Source organism: Euprymna scolopes, chromosome 40 (genome assembly GCF_053919585.1).
Source record: "Euprymna scolopes isolate OS-2025 chromosome 40, ASM5391958v1, whole genome shotgun sequence".
In the NCBI taxonomy this organism is placed as follows: Eukaryota; Metazoa; Mollusca; class Cephalopoda; order Sepiida; family Sepiolidae; genus Euprymna; species Euprymna scolopes.
The window spans coordinates 1,309,162-1,334,462 of record NC_136521.1 but is presented as its reverse complement, the minus strand read 5'-3'; the positions used below and the strand labels follow the sequence as shown (position 1 = coordinate 1,334,462).

The 25,301-nt window shown below is 33.2% G+C and overlaps 1 protein-coding gene across 1 annotated transcript; it reads left to right on the top strand.

Moving 5' to 3' along the window:
* Positions 1 to 4,634: 4,634 nt before the first annotated feature.
* Positions 4,635 to 23,568, top strand: LOC145265683 (S-crystallin SL20-1-like). The gene is made up of 6 exons (XM_080121743.1): positions 4,635 to 4,767; positions 7,911 to 8,006; positions 10,233 to 10,348; positions 12,809 to 13,012; positions 14,686 to 14,793; positions 23,404 to 23,568. The coding sequence occupies exons 1-6, from the start codon at positions 4,635 to 4,637 to the stop codon at positions 23,566 to 23,568; spliced, it is 822 nt and encodes a 273-aa protein (XP_079977869.1).
* Positions 23,569 to 25,301: the final 1,733 nt, after the last annotated feature.

Below are 25,301 nucleotides of genomic sequence, written 5' to 3'. Positions count from 1 at the left end.
TTTACTTTGGTTGGTTGTCTTAGCAATATTGGGGCAAAGTTTGCGCAAAGTTTGCGCAAATTTTCCGCATCTTCAGTTCCTCGCAAATTATCCGCATCTAAAGTACCCACACTGACATCAAACTGTACACTTATTGTCTGTAGACATGTGACGGCTCATATCCATGAAATTTTTTATTTGCCTAATAAACTCTTGTGTTCTGGCTTCCTTACTCATTTCAAACCTCTTATCACCCGTCAAAGACTCCCTGCCTTCCTTGAATTTTTATGCCCCTGAAAACCTAATGCTCGATTCATGCAACATAGTCCAAAAGCATTTCATACGTTTCTATTGGATTTTTACCAAGTTTAAAACAGAATTTTATTGTATGTCGTTCTTCTAAATTTTCCTCACGTCGAAATTCCATTTTGGAATCTGCCAGCTGTGACAATCAGGTTTTAGCAGAATATATTCCAGTTACTTTTTTAGCTGTTAATTTGAACCTGGAATCATAAATATTGACCAGTCATCTTATAAGATGGATAGCAATAACACACTAAATTTTTAAGAGTTTACGACAATTCTAAATGTATGTATAAAAATGTCTGGAAACTTATGTAAGGCACTTCGCATATATGTGAAAGGAAGGGGAGTGGATATGAAAGAGAAAGAGACAGAATTTGTCATGGACTCAGGAGCCGCTGGTCTATTTTTTTTATTACACTTATGTTCTATATGTTTTTTATAGTGTTCTTTAATATGTTTTATATTGGAATATTCACAATCAGTATCGAAAGTTGATAATCAAAACATCCAATTAAAGAAGAAGCAGATCGATTTTGACCAAAGTTAACACTCTAATACAGCTTAACATCACAACTGTATTTACGAATTTTTATCAACGCACGAGAAAAGGGGGCTGGTATATATAATCAAGAGAAGACAAGGTCGCGTTCGTAATGAATGTTTTTGTTTAGATCATAACGAAATCATGATAACGAATTTTTGCATTTTAAACAGTATTTCAAGCCATTATATAACAAAGTAGTTTCTCTACAGTGCAATGTAGACTACAATGTTTTCTGCCATAAGTTACTACGAGGACGCCAGTGAATCTTTGTTTCCGGTACACGTTTGAAGGTCTCGGGCTAGAACAGGCAATCGATCGATTTGATTGAAAACATAGGTGATTTTACTGATTTTGATGACAATAGAAGTATTAACAATGTTGAACATTCGTTGGTCTACATTAATTCCCGGTAAACGTCGGGTCTCTCTGCTAGTTCATTATAGAAAGGTTAGTTGTCTATGTGCATGTGTATCCGCGTGTGTCTATTTAGGTAAAATTCTAAGACTAAAAAACACACACACATTTTTTGTATAGGTTTAAACGGTCTTGCACTGGATAATAGCTGAAATAATATAAAAAATAAAACATATTCACAATTTGAACGGTCAAGTGGGCCGAATTTCCTAAGGGGGTGTCGGTTTTCAGCAATTTTTAGGTACTAATTTGTATAAAAAATGCCGGCTAATTCTTTAAAAATCGATTATAAAAGGAGCGATGTTTGTTTCGTTTTATTTTACATTTTCTGATCATTTTGTTCAAACTTGAAATACATCATCAAACCGGATGCCAGAAATCCATCTGTTTTGGAATGCTTATTGTCCCGTAATTGTAATAGTTGCAACCAATTTTCATGCTTATATATTTGCCAAGTTCTTTTTATTTATTTTTTTTTGCTCCTATAATTACTGAAATGATTGAGATTTTCCTAAGATTCCAGTTTCATTTCATGTCATACATATGAGCTTAGTATTTCGTTATCTTTTCTTTTTCAGCTCTGTTTTACCAAGCAGTATCAAAGACACTAACTTCAACTAAAGTTGCTTTATTCTACTTCTTGTCCCATATAACTATGTTATGTTTAATAGCCCTGTTTTCGAGGTACGTGACTGTGGAAATACAGGTACGTAACTGTAGGAAAACAACAAGAACTGAGGGTAAAAAACAAAGTTTGTTTTCATTTTAGTCATTTCCGTATTTATTGTGCATCATGAATAATACCCCAGCTATGGGCAAATAGCCCCACTGCCTTATGGATGCCTTGGAAAAAGGATGCCTTGGCTAAGGGAGTAAACCTCGACAAATCACGTCTGGAGTTCCGAAAGTAAAGTTGGTGAAGATCTGCAACATCTTCCTGGCAGCGCCTGAAGCCGCGCTGGCAGCGACTGTACTGGCTTGCCTTTCCGTTGGAATCTGCATGCAACGCCGAGAGGGGGACCCTGATAAATGGGCAAGCCATGGTTCTCTTATTACCTGCTCAGGCCTGCACATGGTTAACCACAGCCAATGGTGTAGTAAACCAAAATAGATGCAGAATGCTATTGTCTTAAGAAACAGAAGGTTGGCACTATTAGCTGTTGGAATTATATATATTGGATGGAGTACTGCTGCCATATCTGGCCAGGAGCTGCTGGGAGAAGAGGTGGTGGCTGGTTACCTTTAATGCATCCAAAACCAAACTCCTATCCTTACATCATCAACGCTCTGATCCCCATCTGGCATCAATTGTGATGGATGGCTCTCGTCTGGGTGAGGTCCCGTGTTTTGACAAGCTTCTGGGTTTGACGTTTACTCCTGATCTGAAATGAAACACGTACATCAAGTCTGTTGCCAAGGTCGCTAGAAAGATGGTGGGATCCTTCTACCGCTCCAGAAGATATCTCACTACTGATGCAATTCTCTATCTATATAAAAGCAAAGCTTCTTTCTTAGAACTGCACGCCTGTGGAACTCTGTTCCGTCTGCCTGCTTCCCTTTGGACTACAACTTGGATGTCTTCAAGTCCAACGTTAACAAATTCCTAATGAACCGCCCCCTTAAGTAAACACTTCATCAAATCTCCACACTAACGTAATGTACTTGCAATAACCCTTAACCCTGAGTGGCTTCAGGGCCTTGATAAGTGGTGGTCACTGTGTAAAAAAAAATGTACCTGTCCTTTGTTTCATTTTACTTGTCAAATTTCTCGAAAACCAAGGATCCCTTTTCTAGGGCCTAACATATGGTATTTACATGAAGTACATATGTATTCGAAAATCCTATTACATCTTTACGTCTCAAATGTTAAATGAATATATAAATAAGGAATATTCATTTCCCTCTCCCAATTGATCAGTTAAATATGTTATAGTATACCTTTCTTGTGATCTCTTCGTATTGTTGGATTCCAGTACAAGAATCCATCAAGATTAGCGGAGTATCTAGCTTAGTAGGTTTCCTATAGGCAGCATCACTTCGAGAAAGTGCACTATTCATCGTAAAAGCCAGAGTCAGTAAGCCATACTTAAAAGATCTTATTTGTATTGTCAGTACTACGGGATTTTGACTATTAAGTCAGGGTTTACTTGTATGGATAATTACCCATAATTCCAGGTTGTACTGACACACCTCTATAAAACCCCGAGAACAGTGTCTTGCCATTAAAGTTTTACTATGTATGTTTGTATATCCAGGTAAAAAGTCACAAACTACAAAACAAACCCCCTCAAAGTTTCTATATTATTCATCGGCGTTACTCTGGATAAATACCATCTAAATTGTAAAACTCTCTTTGGGGGTAAACTGGGTAAGGCTTTATGATAGGGTTTTTTTTTTAGTAATTCTCTGTTCTAATTTGGAAAGAAAATACTGTTTAATTCCTTAACGCATCTGTTATATAAAAGAGAGTCGTCTCATTTTTTTAATTTACTTCAGTTAGTTTTAGATCAATGAGCTCCATGCTAGAGCTAAAACTTAATTTCATTACGATTTATATTTATATTCTCGGGCTCTTTCAAAGAGAGATGTTCCCTTTTATGGTTATTCACTGTATTTTGTTACAGTTTAGTCTTCCAGGAATTGTTTCTAAGGAACGGGCTGGGTAGTTGAGAAGAGAGAGAGAGAGAGAGAGAGTGAGAGAGAGAGAGAAACAAGGGAGGTAGGAAATAGAGATAGAAGTTTTTATGGCAATATGTTATAGCTTGCACCGGACAAAGGAAAGTCCTATCTAGTATAGTGTAATTGAAAAAAATATGCATTTATTTATATATTTAAACGATTTAATCGTCTTATCAAGAATATACGTGACTTAGGACAGCTTGCTTTTCTTATAGCCATTTAGATTTTGACATCCAAATTCTTGAGGTCAGTGAGTTTATTCTTCGCGTCAAAAAATGAGAAATGGATACTCCTTCGGCATTCCTCAGATTTAACTGTCCCACATTTCCGTTTCAAATTATTTCACTGACAACAATAAACAAGCAAGTACTTTCCGAAAACGGCCGTATCGAAAGTACTGACCGTATATAATTATTACCTCGGAAAACCGAAAAATGCTTGTGTCTTGAGCTTCGCGGCCGGAAAATAAAACCCTTAATTAATCCTTCTTGCACTTTTTGATCAAATTAGACACAATTACAAGTATAGAATAACCATACATTAGATAATATTAAATAGATGGCAACCGTGTACACATCTGTACCCGAATGTAAAGAGTTAATGACTGAATCCGTGTGACTATTAGGTATAAAATGGAGCTAGCTTCGCTGTTCGTCCTCAGAGAATATCGAAGCACTTTTGACAAACAGTTGCTCTCGTCGTCTCGTTCACCATGCCTAACTACACCCTCCATTACTTCAATGGCCGCGGTCGTGCTGAGTGTATCCGAATGATGTTCCATATGGCCGGCATCAGATACATGGACAAGAGATACGAATTCATCGACTGGGATCGTTGCAGAAATGGTAAGAAACATTTTGTTTTATTTCATATGTTTAACTATAGAAATACGAAGTGCTTGTGATAAGTGTCCATACTTTTTGTATAGGCATTGGAAATTGTCGTAGACTCTGTAAAATTCAGTATATGATTGTTATACGCAGGAGGCAAAAAGAAAGCCCGCACTTGTAACTTTTTCAAAAACTGCAAATTTGAGCTAAATTTAATGTAACTGTTTAAACTAACTTTACCTCATCGTATTGAACTTTTATTCTACTATAATTTTACTTGCTCATATTTGACTTTTAATTGAAATATTCTAATATTTACGTCAATTTAAAAAAAAAAACTTCAAATTAAGGAGGCAAAAAGAAAGTCCGCACAATAGAAAATTGTTATTTAAATGTAACTTAAGGACATTAATGCAACACAAATACAACAGGAACATACTGAACTAGTTAATATTTAGTAGCATAGCCCTCCTACAATTTGACAGTCTGCAATCTTTTGGGAATTCCTTGAATAAGACTGCAGCAATACTCCGGGTAACGGCCATCCCACTTTTCTTTAATTGTTGTCCAAAGTTCTTCCACATTTGAAATTTTCTCATTGCGTAGTTGTTGCTTGATGCAATTCCATAAATTTTCGATCGGATTGAAGACTGAAGATTGTGCAGGCCAATCCAAACACGGAATATCATGCTCTTCCAGCAACGTCTTCACATTGTCAGCTGTTTGAATGGGCGCATTATCCTGCACGAAGATGGGATTATCATCAAAATTTTGACCAAATTAAGGTAGAAAATGCTCACTCAACATATGAATGTATTTGGTTGAATTAATTCGACCTTGCAAGGGGAATATAGGTCCTGGAACATTGGTACTAATGATGCCGCACACCAAAACTGAACCTCCACCACATTGCAGGGTTGAAACTGACCAGCTACGATACAATTCTTCGTCTTTCCTCTGACGGATGTACTACCTACTATCACTGCCTAACTTATTGAACTTGCTTTCGTCGCTAAAAAACACTTTGGACCAATATGAAGCGGCATGAACTTCATTGCATTTGACGGAGTCAAAACGGCGCTTTCTGTTCTTTACAGAAATCATTGGCTTGTGTCTTGTAACATATCCTCGCAAATTAAATTCATTTAATCTGTTATTGCCAGTAGAAAGAGAGCACTTTTTAACAAGATTGCACTGCTGTTGGATTTGGGGAGCCGTTTCAAATTTGTTTCTTAGACTGCGGATCTTTATAGCATTGTCTTCCCTGTTAGAAGTAACTCTAGTACGAGCAGCTGTAGGGGCATTTCGAACACTGCCGGTATATTTACGCTGTTGCACAGTCTTGTGTACAGTTTTCTCATCACATTTTAATCTGCCGTTGATTTCTAGATTGGATAAACCAGAAAGGTTGAAATTAAGAGCTCCTGACGATTACTAAGATAAAGTTGTGGCATATGGACTAAATCTTACGTTGTATAACCTGTAACAGCAACAATTACGATTAAAGATGCTTTGTTGCCCGTTGGTGGATATTTTAAACTGATGTAGGGGCGATAATTTAAGCTGCTTTTAAGCGAATTTGCTGTTGGGGACGTTCTTTATGTCTCCTCAATTCGAAGTTATTTTTTTAATTGACGTGAACACTAGAATATTTAAATTAAAAGTAAAATATGAATATATATATATATATATATATATATATATAGAGAGAGAGAGAGAGAGAGAGAGAGAGGAATAAAAGATCAATCAACTGAGGTATAGGTTGTGTACACAGTTACATTAAATTTAGCTTAAATTTGCAGTCTTTGAAAAAATTACAAATGCGGATATTTTTTTTGCCGGCACTGTTCATCTTTTGGGATGATTGTCCAATTTTTATGATTTCAGGTTCAACTAAAGAGTTAAAGCAGGAATTGAAATACACCCAACTAAAGCCTGGTTGTTAAAGGTTGTGAATTAAAAAAAATAATCTCAACTTTAGAAGAACGATATGCAATATTATCATATTTTCAACTTCGAAAAATATCACAGAAACGTATAGAATGCTTCCGCCTGATTTTGGACCATGTTCCATTAATGGAACATCTGTCTTTACGTGGTATATGATATTCAAGAAAGATAGGGTGTCTTTGAGGGATGATGAGAGGTGTATGAGGAATAAGAAAATCAGAACACCAGAGTTGAATGTTCAAACAAAAAATATCAATGATAAGGACTGTCGGGTAACTCTAGAGCCAAAATGTGCACAGTTTGATGTCAGTGTGGGAACTGTACACACAATTATTCGTGAGGAATTGAAGATGCGGAAGTGTTGTACTGTTTTTTTCCAATAGTGATCAGTACAGATCCGACTATTTGGCTGAGTTGAGCATCGAGAAAGTTATTTCCTCTCTCTAATCCGGTCCTTTCCCCTATCATTTTGATTATTCGCTAAGCTTAAGGAAAACCTGGCAGGTTGTCGTTATCAGAGAAGTAATGAGATAGGTCTGCACAAGAGCATTCCAAAAGTTGTTAGAACGGTACAAAAAGTGCATTGCAACCGAAGGATATTACTTGTAAGGGTGTTACAGTTTCATGTGTGTACTATTAAGAAAACTGCCCATACAAAAAATCTCGAAACATAGAAATCACTTCGTACATTTCACAAAAGAATGCGTTTTCGTAGTAAATTAATTCGAATATTGTGATAAGTTTTTCAGTGTATAATAATTTATCTATTTTATTTTTACTTTCATCATATTTTGCTTTGGTTTTGATGCCCCCAAATTGGAAGCTATCTCTTTACAACCCTTCCTTTTCATAACCCATCATACTTTCATGAATCAGAGTTCATTTTCTGTAGACTGTTTTTAACCCAGTCAACGACGGGTACTTTTGCTAGTATATATATATATATATATATATATATATATATATATATATATATATATAGAGAGAGAGAGAGAGAGAGAGAGCAACCTTTTACAATACTACGAAATATATATTTAAAGTTGAATAGTATATAGACGCAACTAACAAATTATGAGTCTGAATCAAACTTGCCACCTAGATGTCGGCCAAAGTGTCTCATGCAGACACGGCCCTCGTTATATAATAGTCATTCTATTTTAAAATAGTTTAATGCCAAATTATTATGATTTGCCTTTTTTTTGTTTCAGATTTTCCTTGCAGGTACTTGCCCTGCCTTCAGATGGACAATGGCGCTATGATGCCAGAGACAATGGCCATTTGCAGATATCTCGCACGTGAATATGGTAAGTAATTTCTATATGCAGAAATTAAAATCAAATAATCGTAATTTTCTTTCTCGTATTCAATATAAATCGTAATAAAACATAATAACTCTGAAAATTCTAAGTGAGAAAATGAGCAAACTACCTTCCATTCTAGATACTATATATATATATATTCAAGTAAATATTATTAAATACAACGAATTTTCCGAATAATCTTTTTTTTTTTGTATTAAAAGACAAATATATTAATGATTAAATGACTTACTGACTAAGTGTTTTTTTTTAACGAATGATAAAAAGTAATTTTTGTGTAGTTTCAAATGTTAAAAAACTTCAAAGACTATATATATATATATATATATATATATATTCAAGTAAATCTTTTATTTTTTGTATTAAAAGACAAATATATTAATAAAAGTTCCATAATTATTGCTGTCACAATCGCTTTCGATTAGTCCACAAATCATGATCAGGTGTTGAAGTAAAAGTGCGAAGGAGCGAAAATGAGAATTAAAATGAAAACGAAAACATAAGTTAAAATATATAGAGACCATAAAAAAATCGATTAAAAATATAAGTCGATTGAAAATTCCACTATTAAAATCAGCAAGTGTATGGACACCGTTAACTAAGTTCGTCCAATACGAACTACGCAAGACATTTTAGAACGTTCCTGCTTTTCCCGAATGCGATATTATTTATAGTGTCTTGAAGGGTTCTAGTATATGACGCTTCAAGAATTTTTAATTTTTAAAAATTATTTTTGGGTTTGTATTACTGTACACATAGATTCGAAAAAGTTGTCAAAAAACAAATATATAACAAATAAATGTTATCAAAGGCAAGATAAGTTACTTTTCTACCAAACTGGATACATTTTTTGTGTTTATATTCAATGTAACATGTTTATTCAGCTCAAAAAGCATACAGTGTTTACCGATGTATTGGAACATTCAATAAACATGTAACATTGAATAAAAACAAGAAAAATATATATAGTTTGGTAGAAAAGTAACTTATCTTGCCTTTGATAACATTTATTTGTTATATATTTGTTTTGTGACAACTTTTTCGAATCTATGTGTACAGTAAAACAAACCCTTATTTTTATATTGTATAATTTTCAATTTTGGATCAGAAGTGCATGAAACGTATTTTAAAAGAAATTAACCTATGTATATATATATATATATATATATATATATATATATATATATATATATATATATAAGTAAATAGTTAATAAAAAATGTTAAAAAAACTTTGAAAAAGAGTTAAAAACATATTTAATCTGAATAGGAAACACTTAATAAGTGTATAGTCCTTAATCCGCAGAGTTTCGAGAAACACTTTCCTTCTCATCATAGGACAGGAATTAGCAAAATGCGGGATCGGATTTTGCATACAAAAGTATTTGATGAAACTGCAAGTAAGTCAAAAATCTTACTTGATAACAAAAAGTGAAGCAGAGGGAATATGGTGAGAAAAAGGTGATTTCATGTGAATGGATAGTCCGGTAAAAAGTAAATCCAATGACGGTAAAATCCAAATAAGTAACTCCAAGAAAGTTAATTAAATTTACATTCGCACAATTATGATTATTATTATTATTATTATTATTATTATTATTATTATTATTATTATTACATAATTATTATTATTTTATGCTGTTTTGATAAATATGTTTTTTAATTAGACTTTGCTCTTCGTGCATGCCAAGCTTCTTTATTTAGAAGCTCAATGTATCTTAAAAATAAAACTAGGTCATTAAAATGAATAACACTGTTGTTACATTACAAGATCCAAATATTTATTCATCATGCTAAACAGTCCATCCTTACATTCAATACAGATCCGTTTCGTTATGCAGAAACAAACGGCTATTGTGCCTTTTCGTGCGTATACTTTTCAAAAAAATTTAAAATTATTCCCATATATGCAAAAATGCATGAAAATATAATGTTAGAGAGAACAAAAGTTTATATAGTTTTATATTGTATCATTTTATTATCAAATACGTTTTTATGTCGACGTATTTATTGCACCAACTTTGCTTTCACAGGGCTCACAAATAAAATATAGAAAAATATTTTTTTTAAATATACTCATGATACGCAAGAGTTTTATTTATTTCTTACTACTAATTGTGCAGTGGAACACAATTTTTCCTGTCGGGCTTGCGTGCTATTAATACGTGTTCAAACCATTCCCACATAATGTATAAATATTTATTTATTGTAGGCTTCTATCCAAGCAATAACATGGACATGATGAGGTGTGATTACATCTGTGACTGCTTCTATGAAATTTTGCACGATTACATGAGGTACTACCATTGGAAGAACGAACGTTTCAGGGTGAGTGTAATATTTTCTATTGAATACATATATCGCTAAACATTCATGAGCGTGTTTTGGTCAGCCAGTTACAAATAACTAGAGATTTCTTCAGGGGATACTGCTTATACGAAGTGGAGTCCCTAACGGATACTTCTTTTGTATAAGCAATATCGTTTTTACAGGTTAATTACTTATAACTGGTGGACTGGAACATGTTCATGTATGTGTAGCTACATACTAATGATTCTGTAAAACAAATTAAAAAGTATACATTGCCCTACTTCGGTACAGATTACTCTTGTATTAAACTTGTAAAAAAAATCATTGGTTGCTTCCCATCTGGAAAATATTAACCTAACAATTATATATAAACTTCTATGAAGATATGTATACGTATGGAAGAATTATATATATATATATATATATATATATATATATATATATGTGTGTGTGGGGGGGTGTATGTGTGTCTTCATATTTATTTTTGAAATATTGTTAATTTCTATGTATACCGTTTTCATTTAACCTGTTTAGGCTGTTATGATAAAAACTGAATCACAGTTAATTTCGAGTAAAGCTCAATGAATCTATTTTATAAGTGCAGAGCATATATAGTACAAAATTTTGTTGAAATTCAGACTTACATTTTTCTATAACTATATATGTTTTATATAACTATATATAACTATTGTTTATTTCATCCTGTATCTCTCCATTACAGCCGTTTCGTTAATGGCATAACAATGTTATGATTGTATGTTTTCATTGGTATTTACTTTACTCATCAGATGGGATATATATATATATATATATATATATATATATATATATATATATATATATATATATATAACACGAGGATTTCTATATTTAAAACGTTGCTATATGAAAAGAAACATTAGGCCCACACATTAACACAGAACAGCCATTCTATCTGCCTATACCTCGTGCATCTTTTCCGGTAATTTTCTTTTGGTTTTAATACAATTCATGAATTGCTGCACTTTTTCCACTCCGATTCAGTTTTGCAGATAAGGCACGCTTAGAAGTGGTAGCATCCACTGTGAAAAATTTCCTCCACTCTATATCTGTGCCTAAATCAAAACGCGGATTCCATGAACAAAGCTTCTTTCTTAGAACTGCACGCCTGTGGAACTCTGTTCCGTCTGCCTGCTTTCCTCCGGACTACAACTTGGATGTCTTCAAGTCCAGTGTTAACAAATTCCTAATGAACCGCCCACTTAAGTAAACACTTCAGCAAATCTCCTCACTAACTTTATGTACTTGCAATAACCGTTATCCCTGAGTGGCTTCCGGGCCTTGATAAGTGGTGATCACTGTGTAAAAAAAAAAGAAAAAAAAAGCAAAGTAAATTACTCACTAATATTTTTTACTTTCATTATTCTAAGCAATACCGGAGCAAATATTTAATAGTCTTCGCTCATGGCGTATAAATAAATATGGTTGGTTGGTTGTTTTGTTTTACGGCATATCAACCCTTTTCAGTTTATTTAATGCCGAATCTGGTGATTTTGAAGAACGATTTTTTAATATAGTATATTTGTTTTTTAAGTCGTATTCTATTTAACCCATAGTTGGGAACCTAACAGGTGCTACCACTCCGGGTCAGAGTGGACCTGGGAGCAATGGCAATTAAAGGATGGCTCCACACTCCCTAAGGCCTGCAAGCTGGGGCCCTCACCATCGGATATAGTTTAAGGTCATATCCAGGACCATAAATAAATATGTATATTTTTTTCATTGTGTGATTTTATTTTTTACCTAAAACTCTTTTCCTAGGAAATAATGAAAGCTATATTTTCTATTTATTTGTAATCTAAATGGCAATTTCATTTGCTACTCAGATGTAAATCATTCTCAAATTTTCATTCACTGAACGCTGCAGAATGTTTTGATTACATTAAACATGCCCATAACATTCTATTATTTTCGAACAACGATGTGAATTGTTATCCTTTTTTATATATATATATATTACCAACAACGGATTACGACGGAATTTACAAGAATTTCATAGAATCTCATATAAGTAGATGATTATAAAGTTAATCTTTGCTCAAACGCTTTTTATGCTGTCAATAACTTTTGTTCTAATGTGTATTTGTTCAAATCCTATCAGGGTGGACGGGAAGACAGCATTTTTTTGGGGGGGGGTCGTAAAGATTTACTTTTATTAGCGATGGTCTAGATTCTAAGCTTACCGACCACTCTCTATAAACAGAACAAGATTACCTCAGTTTAGAATGATGCTTCTTTCTACTTTCTTTTTTCTGCATTATTGATATGGTTTCAGACTATAAAAAAATTATTTTTTTCATAAACATTTTTGTATTCAGTATTTATCAATTCGTAGACTTCCAACCTTTCACAGTGCGTCAATTACTTTTGTTTTTTTTTCTTTTGATAGAAGAAAACCATCAAGTTTTTTTTTTTAATTTATATATTTTTTCATTCAAGTACAACTGGAATGATGGTGGTATAGTGAGTGCCAACATGGTAGGATCCGGTAAAATGATGGGATCCGGTCAAATGATGGGATCCGGTAAAATGATGGGATCTGGAGGCATGATGGGATCTGGCGGTATGATGGGATCCGGTGACATGCTGATGAGGTCCGGAGGAATGATGGGAGGATCTAGTGTAATGAACTGCAATTATGATGTAAGTATCATTTGTCATAATTAACGATTAACTATCTTTATATAATCACCGTTGTCATGGATTCCTTTTACTATAAAGGCTTTACACTCACTGTTTCAATACCGGTAGCGTTTTCCCGTCATTAACTTCTCATAAAAAAAAAATTAATATAAGTCTTAGCATGCATATGTATTTCTTAATTTTAATTTTATGAAAAAATATACACATGTCAAACTATTGAAGCACGGAAAACTATAATATTAAAGACACAACGGTGTGTATATGTGGGTGTATGGTCGTCTGTATGTCTATCAAAAACGTTTGACACCGTCGGACCGAGACAAAATTAATATAGTATAAAAGACCGATGTTCCGGACGACAAATATCTAAGGTTTGGCAAAAAACATTTATTCTGTAATTCTCAACTGTGCCGTTTTCTACAAGAAGTGATCACTTCTTTCGTAGATATTTTTGAAAATCATTCAAACGTCGCCTCAACGATGTCGCATTAAAGACGTGATTTCGACCGTTCGTGACGTCACGATCGCTGTGGACGCATCGATAGGACAGTTTGCTTGTTTTCACCTCCTTTTCCTCCGGCGCATTACGGGTTCGAGCCTGCCTACTCTTTTTATTTACAAGTTAGAAAAACATTTCATCCAAGGCAGGAAAATTGTTAAACAAAATGTTTTTACTATATCCTTTAAAAATAAAGGTGCAAGATTCAATTTTAAATTTATTTATCATAAAAGTGCACTTTTATAAATTTTACAAAGTAAGGAATAAAAATTTAATTTAAATTGAATCAAAAAATTACCTTGGATTTATTTTATGTAATGTACATTCTGTTGCACTTAACAAAAATCATTGAAAATTTTATATCAATATCATTAATTGCTAGATGAAAGATAACGTTTTTAAATTGCATAAATTAGATTGTATAACTGGTTACGACCAATAGTAGTCCTCACCAGCGAAAGTCTTTGTTGTTGTTGTTATTATTATTATTATTATTATTATTATTATTATTATTATTATTATTATTATTCAAAACATTTTGTGCCCTGCTGTTTCGCGTGAGTACTAATTTATTTAGGTTTTTTAACTTTTTTTTCCTTGCACACACTTTCAGGCTCCCAGGAAACACCAGGCATCCAGGCTAGTCCATTATAAAATGTGTGATCTTTGTCTAGAATGAACAGCGTGTGGATAAAAATAAAACATATTTCAAAATCTAAAATACGAGGTGCTTCAAAAACTTTCTAAATGTTTCTGTATAAGCAGTACACACATTAGATTATAGTCCCCTTCGAAGTAATCTCCTTTGGCTACAATTGAATTGTACCGTTCCAACAAATTCTGAAACGCCCGATGAGAGTCCTCTTGTGTCCATGCATCTCGTTACCATCTCTTTCATCTCCTCATTTACTCACAACGAAAACCTCTCACGTTTTTCTAGAGATAATGAAAGGAAAAAAGGTAACAGAAAGCCAGATCCGGGACAGAGGAAGGGCAAGGAACTGTCTTGATGACCATCTTGGTCAAATAGGCTGATCTATTCAGAGCAGCCTTGGGATATCATACTAAATGTAAAAACCAACTATTTAACACAAACATCTTTTTAAAAAAAATGTTCATATTATTTATATCTATTTTACATAGATCTGATTTTAATGTGTTTATTTTTTGCCAGAACTATATGTACTGGAGATATATGAACACTTTCAACAGGATCATGCCCTTCATGGAGAGGAGTTTATGCATGCGAAATGGCGGAAACCAATGGTTCATGGGAGATCAGGTTCGTATCATGTAAATTATTTTTGTATTTGACAGTCCAGAATATACATATATATATATATATATATGTATATATATGTGTGTATATATGTGTACGCATGTATATGTATGTATATATGTTTATTTATTTTTATGTTACGTATCTGTGTTTTTTATATATATACTTAGGCATGTGTTCTCCCCCCCATTGATGTGTCTCCGTACATTGTACAGGTGTACGCGTGTATGTGTATTTACGTGTGTGTGTGTGTGCGTATTTTATTTACTTATCACTAACAATTATTTATTAATATCTTAATTTTTAATTTATTTTATTTACTTACTGATACTCTTACCTATCATTACACTATCAAAATAAACCTGTAAAGTATAATTCATTAATTTATTTTTCCTTTTTTTTTCTTTCCATTTTATAAACAATAAATATCTTTCAATCTCTCCCCGCCCGGCTTAATCACTTTAAACCCCATTTTCAACCCGTTCCTTCACTAACATTAACTCTCCAACCTGTTGCCATGGTGATCCTTTAAAGTAACTGTTACTTATGCCGTTATAAATAAAAGTAGCGTCTTTTAATTTTAAACCGTTATAAACTAAAAAAAACGTATATAAAAATTTACAATTAATTAATATTTAATTATAAACCCCTCTCTTATTGTATACACTCCTACTACTTTAAATTCCAACGTCCTCTCCCTACCACTCCCCCCTTTTTTCTAACTCCCCTTCATCTACGATTTTTCCATTCTTATTTGATTTTATAACTTAGTCCATCTATGAACTCTGACAATGCTAGTTGGATTTTTCCTCTCGTTGAGGATTTTCCTCTAGCTGAAATAATTTGTAAACTCATTCTGGACTCACAGTAATAAATTTCCTATATATATATATATATATATATATATATATATATATATATATATATATATATATATATATATATGGAGAGAGAGGGGGAAAAGAGAGAGAGAGAGTGTGTGTGAGTGATGCACATGCAATACTGTTTATCTCAATCATAGTGCGGTTAGATAGGCAACTACCTCAAACCAGGATCGAAACCTGTCACACGAATACGGCTGGTGCGGCTAGTGAATTACCGATGTTGTGACACCATCCAAATACCTAAGTTCGATTTTTTTTACACAAAGAGCATCGCTTAATATGCTAATAGCAGTTTGAATATATTTTCCCAATATGCTCAGCCCAATATATATATATATATATATATATATATATATATATATATATATATATATATATAGTACAAAATGTTATTGAAATTGAAAGACTTACATTTTTCTTTTATGTTTACTTCATCTTGGATCCCTTTCATTACAACCGTTTCGTCAATGGGATGACAATTTAATGAATTTATGTTTTCATAAGACTTTTCTTTCTTATCAACTCCTCAGATATGATTTCCATCCGAATTTACAACAAAAAAAAACAGTTAATTTTGTACATGATAAACTTGGTGCTTTCGTTTGGGAAAAGAAATTCCATTCCCACGTTATTACAGATCGGCCATCTTGGGTATATATATATATATATATATATATATATATATATTTCCGTGGAAATATATTTTCTGATAATATATACCAAACCTTATTTAAGAAGTTTAATGTAATTACGGAGCAATATAATGAATAAATGACAGAAGAGTATATTCAAAAGTTCATGATATTGATCATCTTATAATGTATTCCTTTAATTAAGGTAGACTTTCAATACTTGACAGTATCTGTTTCTATATTATTTTAATTGGAATTCATTATTGAGATGAGTATTATTCATATTAATTTTTTTATTCCGGACTATTATTCTCATCTGTATTAGTTGTTGTTTCACGACGTTTCGGCCAACTATTCCTCAGGCCCTCATCAGGTGGTAACCATGACAGATAGGAACTTCGAATCTCCTAACTGCATTCTTAGCAGTCACTTTCATCCGTAGTTGTTGTCGTATCACCAGGTTTTTGGCCAGATAAACCTCTGGCCTACTTTGGGTAGGATTGAAACCGCTATCTTCAGATAATTCTCATCTGGAACCGTAGGGATTCAACGTCTCTATCAATTTCGGGGCCCGTGGCACAGTTGAGAGAGACACTATCTGTTTCGTAGTGCAAAATCAATCACTTAATTATAATATCAGTCAGTGAATCTATAATGGCATTAATATGGCCTTGATATGTTTCCTTTACGCCATTTTAAAAATAAATTATAAGATGGTCAACATCATGATTTATTGGTATAGTTTTTGTCATTTATTCACTATATTGGTCTGTAATTATATTGAGCTTCTTAAATAGGAATTGGTATATATTATAAGAAAATATATTTCTACATAAATAATGTCGGTCACTTAAGCTCGCATGCACAGATTGTCATATAATGATTGGATCACTCTGACAGACGTTAAAAACATTTAAATATTAATGTTTAAATTTCCACGATATTTTTTGCGATTGACGGTGACCGGATGAATTTATTCCTTGCTCATAGAGTCAGAGATGGCTTCTGTATCCGGGTTCGAATCTCCCGGCAGGCGTTAATCGTGACACACTGCACTGATAATTCCTGACAGGATGAAATACTTGTATCTGTACGTATTTAAAAACTTTCATAGTAAATCATTATATATATATATATATATATACATATATATATATACAGAGAGAGAGACACAGAGAGAGAGACAGACAGACAGACAGATAGACAGACAGACAGACAGGGAGAGAGCGTTTATGTACCGTTCATGACTTACATCGTTGGAACATTCTAGATTGTCTAATTACCTGTGCCCTAATTGAGTGTTTATTAGTTCATATTTCCTTTCATTCTCGTAGTAATAATTTAGTGGCCTGGGAGTAAATGTAGTTAAAGCTAACTTCATTACTGGATTCCAATCTTCACACCTGAAGGAATTGTCATCCGTCACTCATTGAGTAAGCATCAAACACTAATATATGTAGGATTTAAAAATATTTAATATATACTGATATGTATGTATATATATATATATATATATATATATATATATATATATATATATATATATATCAGTAAATATATATATATATATATATATATATATGTGTGTGTGTGTGTGTGGCGTAATGGAAACATATTATAGGGTATTTACAGCTTCTCTTCGATTTTCGGGTTTTAATCATGTCAAACTGAAATTTATTCCTTTCGACGAAGTAAGTGTTGCTATTTTTTTCTGATGAGTTAAGAGTATAATATATTCAATGGTTGCTATAATAATTGCAGTATTTTGTACTAGAAAACAGATACTGTCAATAATTGTAAATTTCAACTGAATTAAAGGAATAAATAATAAGATGGTCTATATCATTAATTTTGGAATATTGTATGTTGTTATTTATTCACTGTATATATATATATATATATATATATATATATATATGTGTGCGTGTGTGTGTGTGTGTATGTTGTTGGTAAAATACATTTTTCCCATTATATTTCACTCGTTGCGTATAACAATTTTCTTGGTTTGGAAGCTCAATAAATGTTAAATAGCGGTATAGTTATATTTCAAGATCAATCGATTATTTTTCATGTAAAACATCTCGTCCAAAATCTCGGTAGATTTTTTCACAGATCTGTTTAGTTATGCGAAAATAAATAGTGTTAAAACCGTTTCTCTTTAGTTTATACACTCTTACGAATAAGTAGAAGTTCCTTGCTTAGATAGAAAAAGACGTATGATAATATAATACTGTAAGAAAAAGAGGAGACTCAACCTTGAGTGTGTGTGGTAAAAATATTTGTTTATATATATATATATATATATATATATATATATATATATATATATATATATATAAATATATATATATATATTCTTTATGTAAATAGATTTACATAAAGAATATATATACATATATACATGTATATATACATATATACATGTATATATACATATATATTCTTTATGTATATACATATATACATATATATATGTATATATATTCTTTATGTATATACATATATACGTATATATTTTTAAATTTATATATACATATATATGCATATATGTATATATATTCTTTATGTGAATATAGTTATATCTTGCTACTTTGTGCAGACTGTTTACATTATATTTGATTTCATCAGGCAAGAGACATTAAAATACAAAAAGTCAAAAGTTTCCAGACTTTTAAAATTTTTGAGGATAGAAAAAATACCATGACTGGCGAGAAGCAAATGTTAAAGTTCTAAATTTTTGCTTCTTGCCTGTCATTGCATTTTTCTTCTCCTCAAAACTTGAAAAGATCTGGAACCATGTTAATTTTTTATTTGAATTTTTCTTGCCTTATGAAATCAAATATGATCGAACGCTCTGCACATTGTGGCAAGATATTACATAAAGAATAAAAAATATATAATTTTTTTCTCTTTGATTGGGTACTATGAATGACCCTTGTTGAAATTCATTTTTTGTCTTTCTTCCTGGAATATATATATATGTATATATATATATATATATATATATATATATATATACTAGCAAAAGTATACGTCGTTGACTGGGTTCAAAAAGAGCTTGATTTATGAAAGTATGATAGGTTATGAAAAGGAAGTGTTGTAAATTTGAGTTGAATTTGGGGGTATCAAAACCAAAGCAACATATGTTGAAAGTAAAAATAGATAAATCGCATAATTTATTAGACTATACCTGTTCATACTGAAACACTTATCACAATATTCTGTGGATCTATATTAAAAAAAAAACCTTGTTAAAGTTTGTGACATATTTCCATTCTATAGAGGTCAGGTGCGAACGAACACCCCATAATTTTATTATATCATCTTCAAACAGAAACATAATTATCAAAGTATACTTACACAGAATATATATATATATGCATATATATATATGTGTGTGTGTGTGTATGTGTGTGTGTGTGTGTGTCGGTTCATTGAAGAATACACAATGTATAGTGCAAGTTTTTTTGCCTATCTGAACTACTGGAAATCTGGAAGGCACGTGATGTCCTTCGGGTCACTTGCTATTTGTTATTGTTAGTAAGCAATCATTAATAATGATTCGCAAGAAAACTCCCAATGAAGAAAAGATAATGAGACAAATTACGAAAGAGCGTGTTTGCTTGAGAAATCTGAAAATCGGAGCCGTAGACGTTTGTAGTGTTTACTCACAAGAAGTGAACTGTATAGAAACAATATGATAGAGGTATGCACATGTCTCAGTTTCCTTCGTCTTTACATAGTTTTTTAAACGAATTTAATACACATTTACTACCTACGATATTTCTGTTTAAAATAAATAACAATTCTGCATTGATCAAAATATAATATTTATGCGTAGTTTACGACTGGGCTACGCCGGGTGGCCTGATAGTTCATAATAAAAACGTAATTAGATTTAATACTTTACTGTAACAGAGCGTGTTTGAGAGAATACGCAGCATCCGAACGATTTCTGGCTAGTGAAAATAAAAAGCAGTTAAAGCACCTATACAAATTGAAAAGAAAATGTGCGCAAGTTTCCGTCACTAGAAAATGGGAAATAATATACCACGTGGTCGAGGGAAGAAGCAAGTTGCGAGCCGGGGAATATGGTAGTGTCAATACGTTAGGTGGTGGAGGAACAGAAACTTTTGTAAAGCATTTATGTGTGAAAAGACTTTGGAAATATAATAAAATATAATAAAAATGCGTGGTTTTGGAACAAACACAAATAATTGGATTTCATTCGCACTTAAAAAATATGGTACGAGTCGGATTTATATGTATTCCCTAATTCAATTGTTTGTTCCTTTGCGACATTATATGCTGCATCTCTCCACGTTTTCCAGTCCCAGGAATTTTCCTCTCACGAGGATGAGTCGATATTTGTAAGAGCCAAAGTGCGCTTAAGTTGGTCTTTTTAGCACATTTTTTAGGCTCCCCGTTGCCTTGTATCTAAGGTCAGTTCTCAATACAGCATTTTCTTCGGGAGCCTTCAATTATCTATTCTTTAGATGTGTCCTGCCCAGCAGAAGCGTTATTGTATGATGGTGGCCTCAACGCTGGTCAATGAGGCTCGTGTTCGGACTTCAGTATTAGTGGTGTATTTTCAAAATTTGTCTTAGTTTAGTTTGCTGGAACAGTTCCAGATTTTTTTATATCGTTTCTATACAGCATCCACTTCTCATATGCGTGCAGGATGGTGAAGAGGACTAGTGTCTGAAATGCCATTATTTTGGTAGTCATCGTAAGTGCATGGTTGTTGAATACGCTGCAATTGAGTGGAACAAAGGTGAAGTGAACTGTCATAATCCTGTTCTCAACGCCATTCTTGCATGTGGAAACAGATATTAGGATGCTCACAAGGTCGTAGAACTGTTCCATTTCTTCTAATGTTTGGTTGTTTACTATGATGTTAAAATTTGAGAGCATCAGTCTTGATGGATGTTGAACGAGAGTCTTAATTTATATTGTTTTTATGTACTTGTCTGTCCGAGACCAAGACCAGAAAGACAAGTGAATCAGAACAATATGAATCCTGACGCTCTTCACACAATAAATGTGTGCTATATGATGTAAATTCAAATTTAATTCACTCTTTTATGTATTTGTTAAGTCTAGTAAATTGTTGAATTAGGAAAAGTTCACTCAAAATGGTGAATCTACTTATCCCCTTATATAAATTGGTATTCAAATAATCCTTTACCTTTTTAGTAGTGAAAAATATTTATCTTTAATCAAATTCTATCATAAATTAATTAATTAAACGACTCGTTTAGATTATGACTGAATGATAAACTAGGAATTACTTTTTAAAATATCCTTCCCAAATTACAAAATCTCAGGAAGAATATAACAACGAACACAGAAGAAAATTTACGGTAGAAGAACTGATGATGTTCGTGATAGAAATGAAAACCAAATCATATCAGAGACGATTTTTACAGAATGTTACTTAAGTTAAATTCTTTGAAAATCATGTAAATAATTATTTTATAAATTTATTTTACTTGTATCTGAAATATCTATACCTCTGCATATGATTATTAATAGATAAATATTTAAATATTCATATATATATATATATATATATATATATATATATATATGATTTGTTCTTTTGGAAAAAGAAATCAAGCAGAGTGCTCAATTAAAAGGAAAATCCGAAATGTAAGAGCATATTTATATTTTGTGTACAGAAAGTTGTTAGATGAGACAAATCATTGGTACCGTCGGTTTCAAGCCCTATAATAAGGGCCGTTTAAGGTATCCTTATCAAGCTCTCTTCAGCCAACATCCGTCTATTTTATAACCGGTTATAAAATAGACGGATATTGGCTGAAGAGAGCTTGATAAAAATACCTTAAACGGTCCTTATTATCGGGCTTGAAACCGACGGTACCAATGATTTGTCTCACCGATCTACTTTCTGTACACAATATATATATATATATATATATATATATATATATATATATATATATATATATATATATACTAATTGCATCGTCTTTACAGACGTTAGCCATCCCAATACTCCCCACCAACGTCATCATAGTTATTTGGTCAATCTTCAGCGACACCTAAACCCCGTCCCTGAGCCCGAAGATTATTTTTCAGGCCAGCATTAGACTTGCACAGTCTGCCACACATATGGCAGACACAGTTGTTCGTTAAAACTTGTTTTACTTCTGGCTCCGTTTGTGTTTGCTCACTTTGCTCGTAGCAAGTGTTTTTTTTTATGGTTAATGTAAGCTGCTTTTGAGAAGAGCACGCGATTACAAGCCTCACATTCCCAGCTCTTCAATTCAATGGGCAAAACCGACACATTCTCCTTTCGACGGCTTCTCTTGAGTTCAGTATGAGTAATTTTCTTCGTTGCAAAACATTCAGAACCCCCTCCAACTAGCTTCATTCCATTCAGGCCGGCGTTCTGCCAGGGTCAATCGGTTCGGAACAGGAGTCTTAAAAGCTTTAAGATCGTCCTTAATGCACTGCTTGAAAGGCTTTTTTGGTCGATGTTGAGGACGTTTCCCGTAAAACAACTGCTTCGACAGGCTCACATCCAAACCACGTGACCTACCCAGCGCAACCGGTTCCTCATCACTATTACTGCGATGCTAAAACACCCAGCCTTTTCAAGAATGTCTGTGTCAGGTGTCAGAGTCTGCCATTTCACATTTCGAACATACTTACATATAAACACACACACGCATATATATACATATATATATATACACACATATATATATGCATATATATATAATGTTTTATTCTACAATCGTATTTAATTGCACAATCCTCCAGCCGATCAGACAATTCGGCGCTAATGATCCATGCTTTATAGAGCTTTTTAGCTCTTCGATTTTAAACAATTATTCTCCCAAACCTACATTTTAAACTCATAAAATGTATATTAACTTTTACTTTAAAAATCTGTTTATCTAAAAAGATTATATTTTTAACTTATATTTTAAACGTAATGTACTTGCAATAACCCTTATCCCTGAGTGGCTTCCGGGCCTTGATAAGTGATGATCACTGTGTAAAAAAAAAACTTATATTGATATGTTTTTTTACAAAAACTATTTATATATTTCTTGTTCATTTTTCAGATGATGTGGTGTGACATAATGTTCTATTGTTGCATGGAAAACATGTACAGGGACTACCCAAATATGTTTAACAACTACCCGCGGATGATGGGCCTGTACAACCGTTTTGCTAGCCACCCTAAGATCTGCGGTTACCTGAGGAGCCGGTGCAACACCATGTGGTAGATAGAAAAAAATCCACAATTTGAGAAGATTTCTATGTCTCTCCTGTTTTCGGATTTCGGGATATAAAACTGACTGCAAATAAAAACGTTTCTTTAAAAGAACAAAAATGATAATGGGTTAATAAAGTTTACCGTTTTAGAAATAAAACATTTATATATCAGCAAAAAATGCCATTTATTATTATTTGCTATGAAGCTTGTTCGAGTGCGTACACATTCAAGTTTCACACCTAGCAACTGTTTGTAGCTTTCGCTGTTCTGCCGTCCTTTTAGCCACTTCAGCCATATATTTCCATTAGCAAAGATTATACCGCAAACCATAACTCATCATTATCCTCCCATCTGTCGTTTGTTCAGCGCAACAGGTGCACTGCTTCTCGACCAAATACACAGTCCATCGGGCCTATCAAAATTGAAACGCTTCTCATCAGTAGATTAAATATTCTTCAAGTTAACATGCTTTATTAACCAAATTTTAGCACCCTGCAGTTTTCCTCATTTGTATTTATTTGTTAGTGTAATTTTTTTCGTGGCCTTTGCATGCTGCAAACCAATCCTATACAGCATTATTTGTACTGTTCGGACGTTTTCATCCAATTCACATTTCTCCTTCACTTTTCTTGCTGGAACTTCCAGATGTACAAAAGCCGTGTCACAATCCTCTTCATTCTCCTTTCAGTCCTCTTGCCAATTGATCTTTTCCATCCTCTCTTCTTTTTCCGCTCAGAGTTTGTCTTCAGCACGTATTCGACCGCTGATTTCGACAGCTTCAAATCAATGGCGATCCTTCCGATGCTGAGGGTATCTTCCTGATTCGTCCGTGCCAAACGACTTCTTTTGAATGCATTTTAACTCATTAAACTTATTTGTTTTGCCAGTAGAATAGAACAGATAATTGATTCTAATGATGACAACAGATTCTAATGAGTACACGCAGAAAATTTGCATACATCAACATATACAGGAGCATAAGAGTAGTGGTAGATGGACAAAAATCGGAGGCCTGCAATATAAATGCTGGAGTCCCTCAGGGGTCAATACTGGGCCCAACTCTCTTCCTGATCTACATCAATGACCTCCCTAAACACATACTTAAATCATTCGTTGACATCTATGCTGATGACACGACCATCTACGGCAACACATCAAAGGCTGTAAATGACGAAGTTCTCTCGGATTCTCTCTCCTCTGATCTCGAGCGCGTGGTTCAGTGGGGGAAGATGTGGCTAGTTACCTTTAATGCATCCAAAACCAAACTCCTATCCTTACATCATCAACGCTCTGATCCCCAGCTGGCATCAATTGTGATGTATGGCTCTCGTCTGGGTGAGGCCCCGTGTTTTGACAAGCTTCTGGGTTTGACCTTTACTCCTGATCTGAAATGGAACACGTATATCAAGTCTGTTGCCAAGGTCGCTGGAAAGATGGTGGGATCCTTCTACCGCTCCAGAAGATATCTCACTACTGATGCAATTCTCTCTCTATATAAAAGCCAAGTACGGCCAAGGATGGAATACTGTTGCCATATCTGGGCAGGAGCAACATATACAGGAGCATAGCTCTTAATAAAATAGGATATTTTGTCATGTCCAAAAATAGTGTCGCGCAAGTTTTCGCAAAAATCACAAAAAAAACCTAAAATTATCAAAGCACAACTAAAAAATGCTTACATTAGTGGTGGATTTTCACTTCTCAACTACATACTTACAATCTCAAAGGTTTTTGGCACTAGTA

Excerpts from the sequence above, each read along its gene's own strand:
- LOC145265683 (XM_080121743.1), top strand. The coding sequence starts at position 4,635 with ATGCCTAACTACACCCTCCATTACTTCAATGGCCGCGGTCGTGCTGAG. Across the intron at positions 10,349-12,808 it reads GGAAGAACGAACGTTTCAGG|TACAACTGGAATGATGGTGG; the intron begins GTGAGTGTAATA and ends TTTTCATTCAAG. Across the intron at positions 14,794-23,403 it reads AATGGTTCATGGGAGATCAG|ATGATGTGGTGTGACATAAT; the intron begins GTTCGTATCATG and ends TTCATTTTTCAG.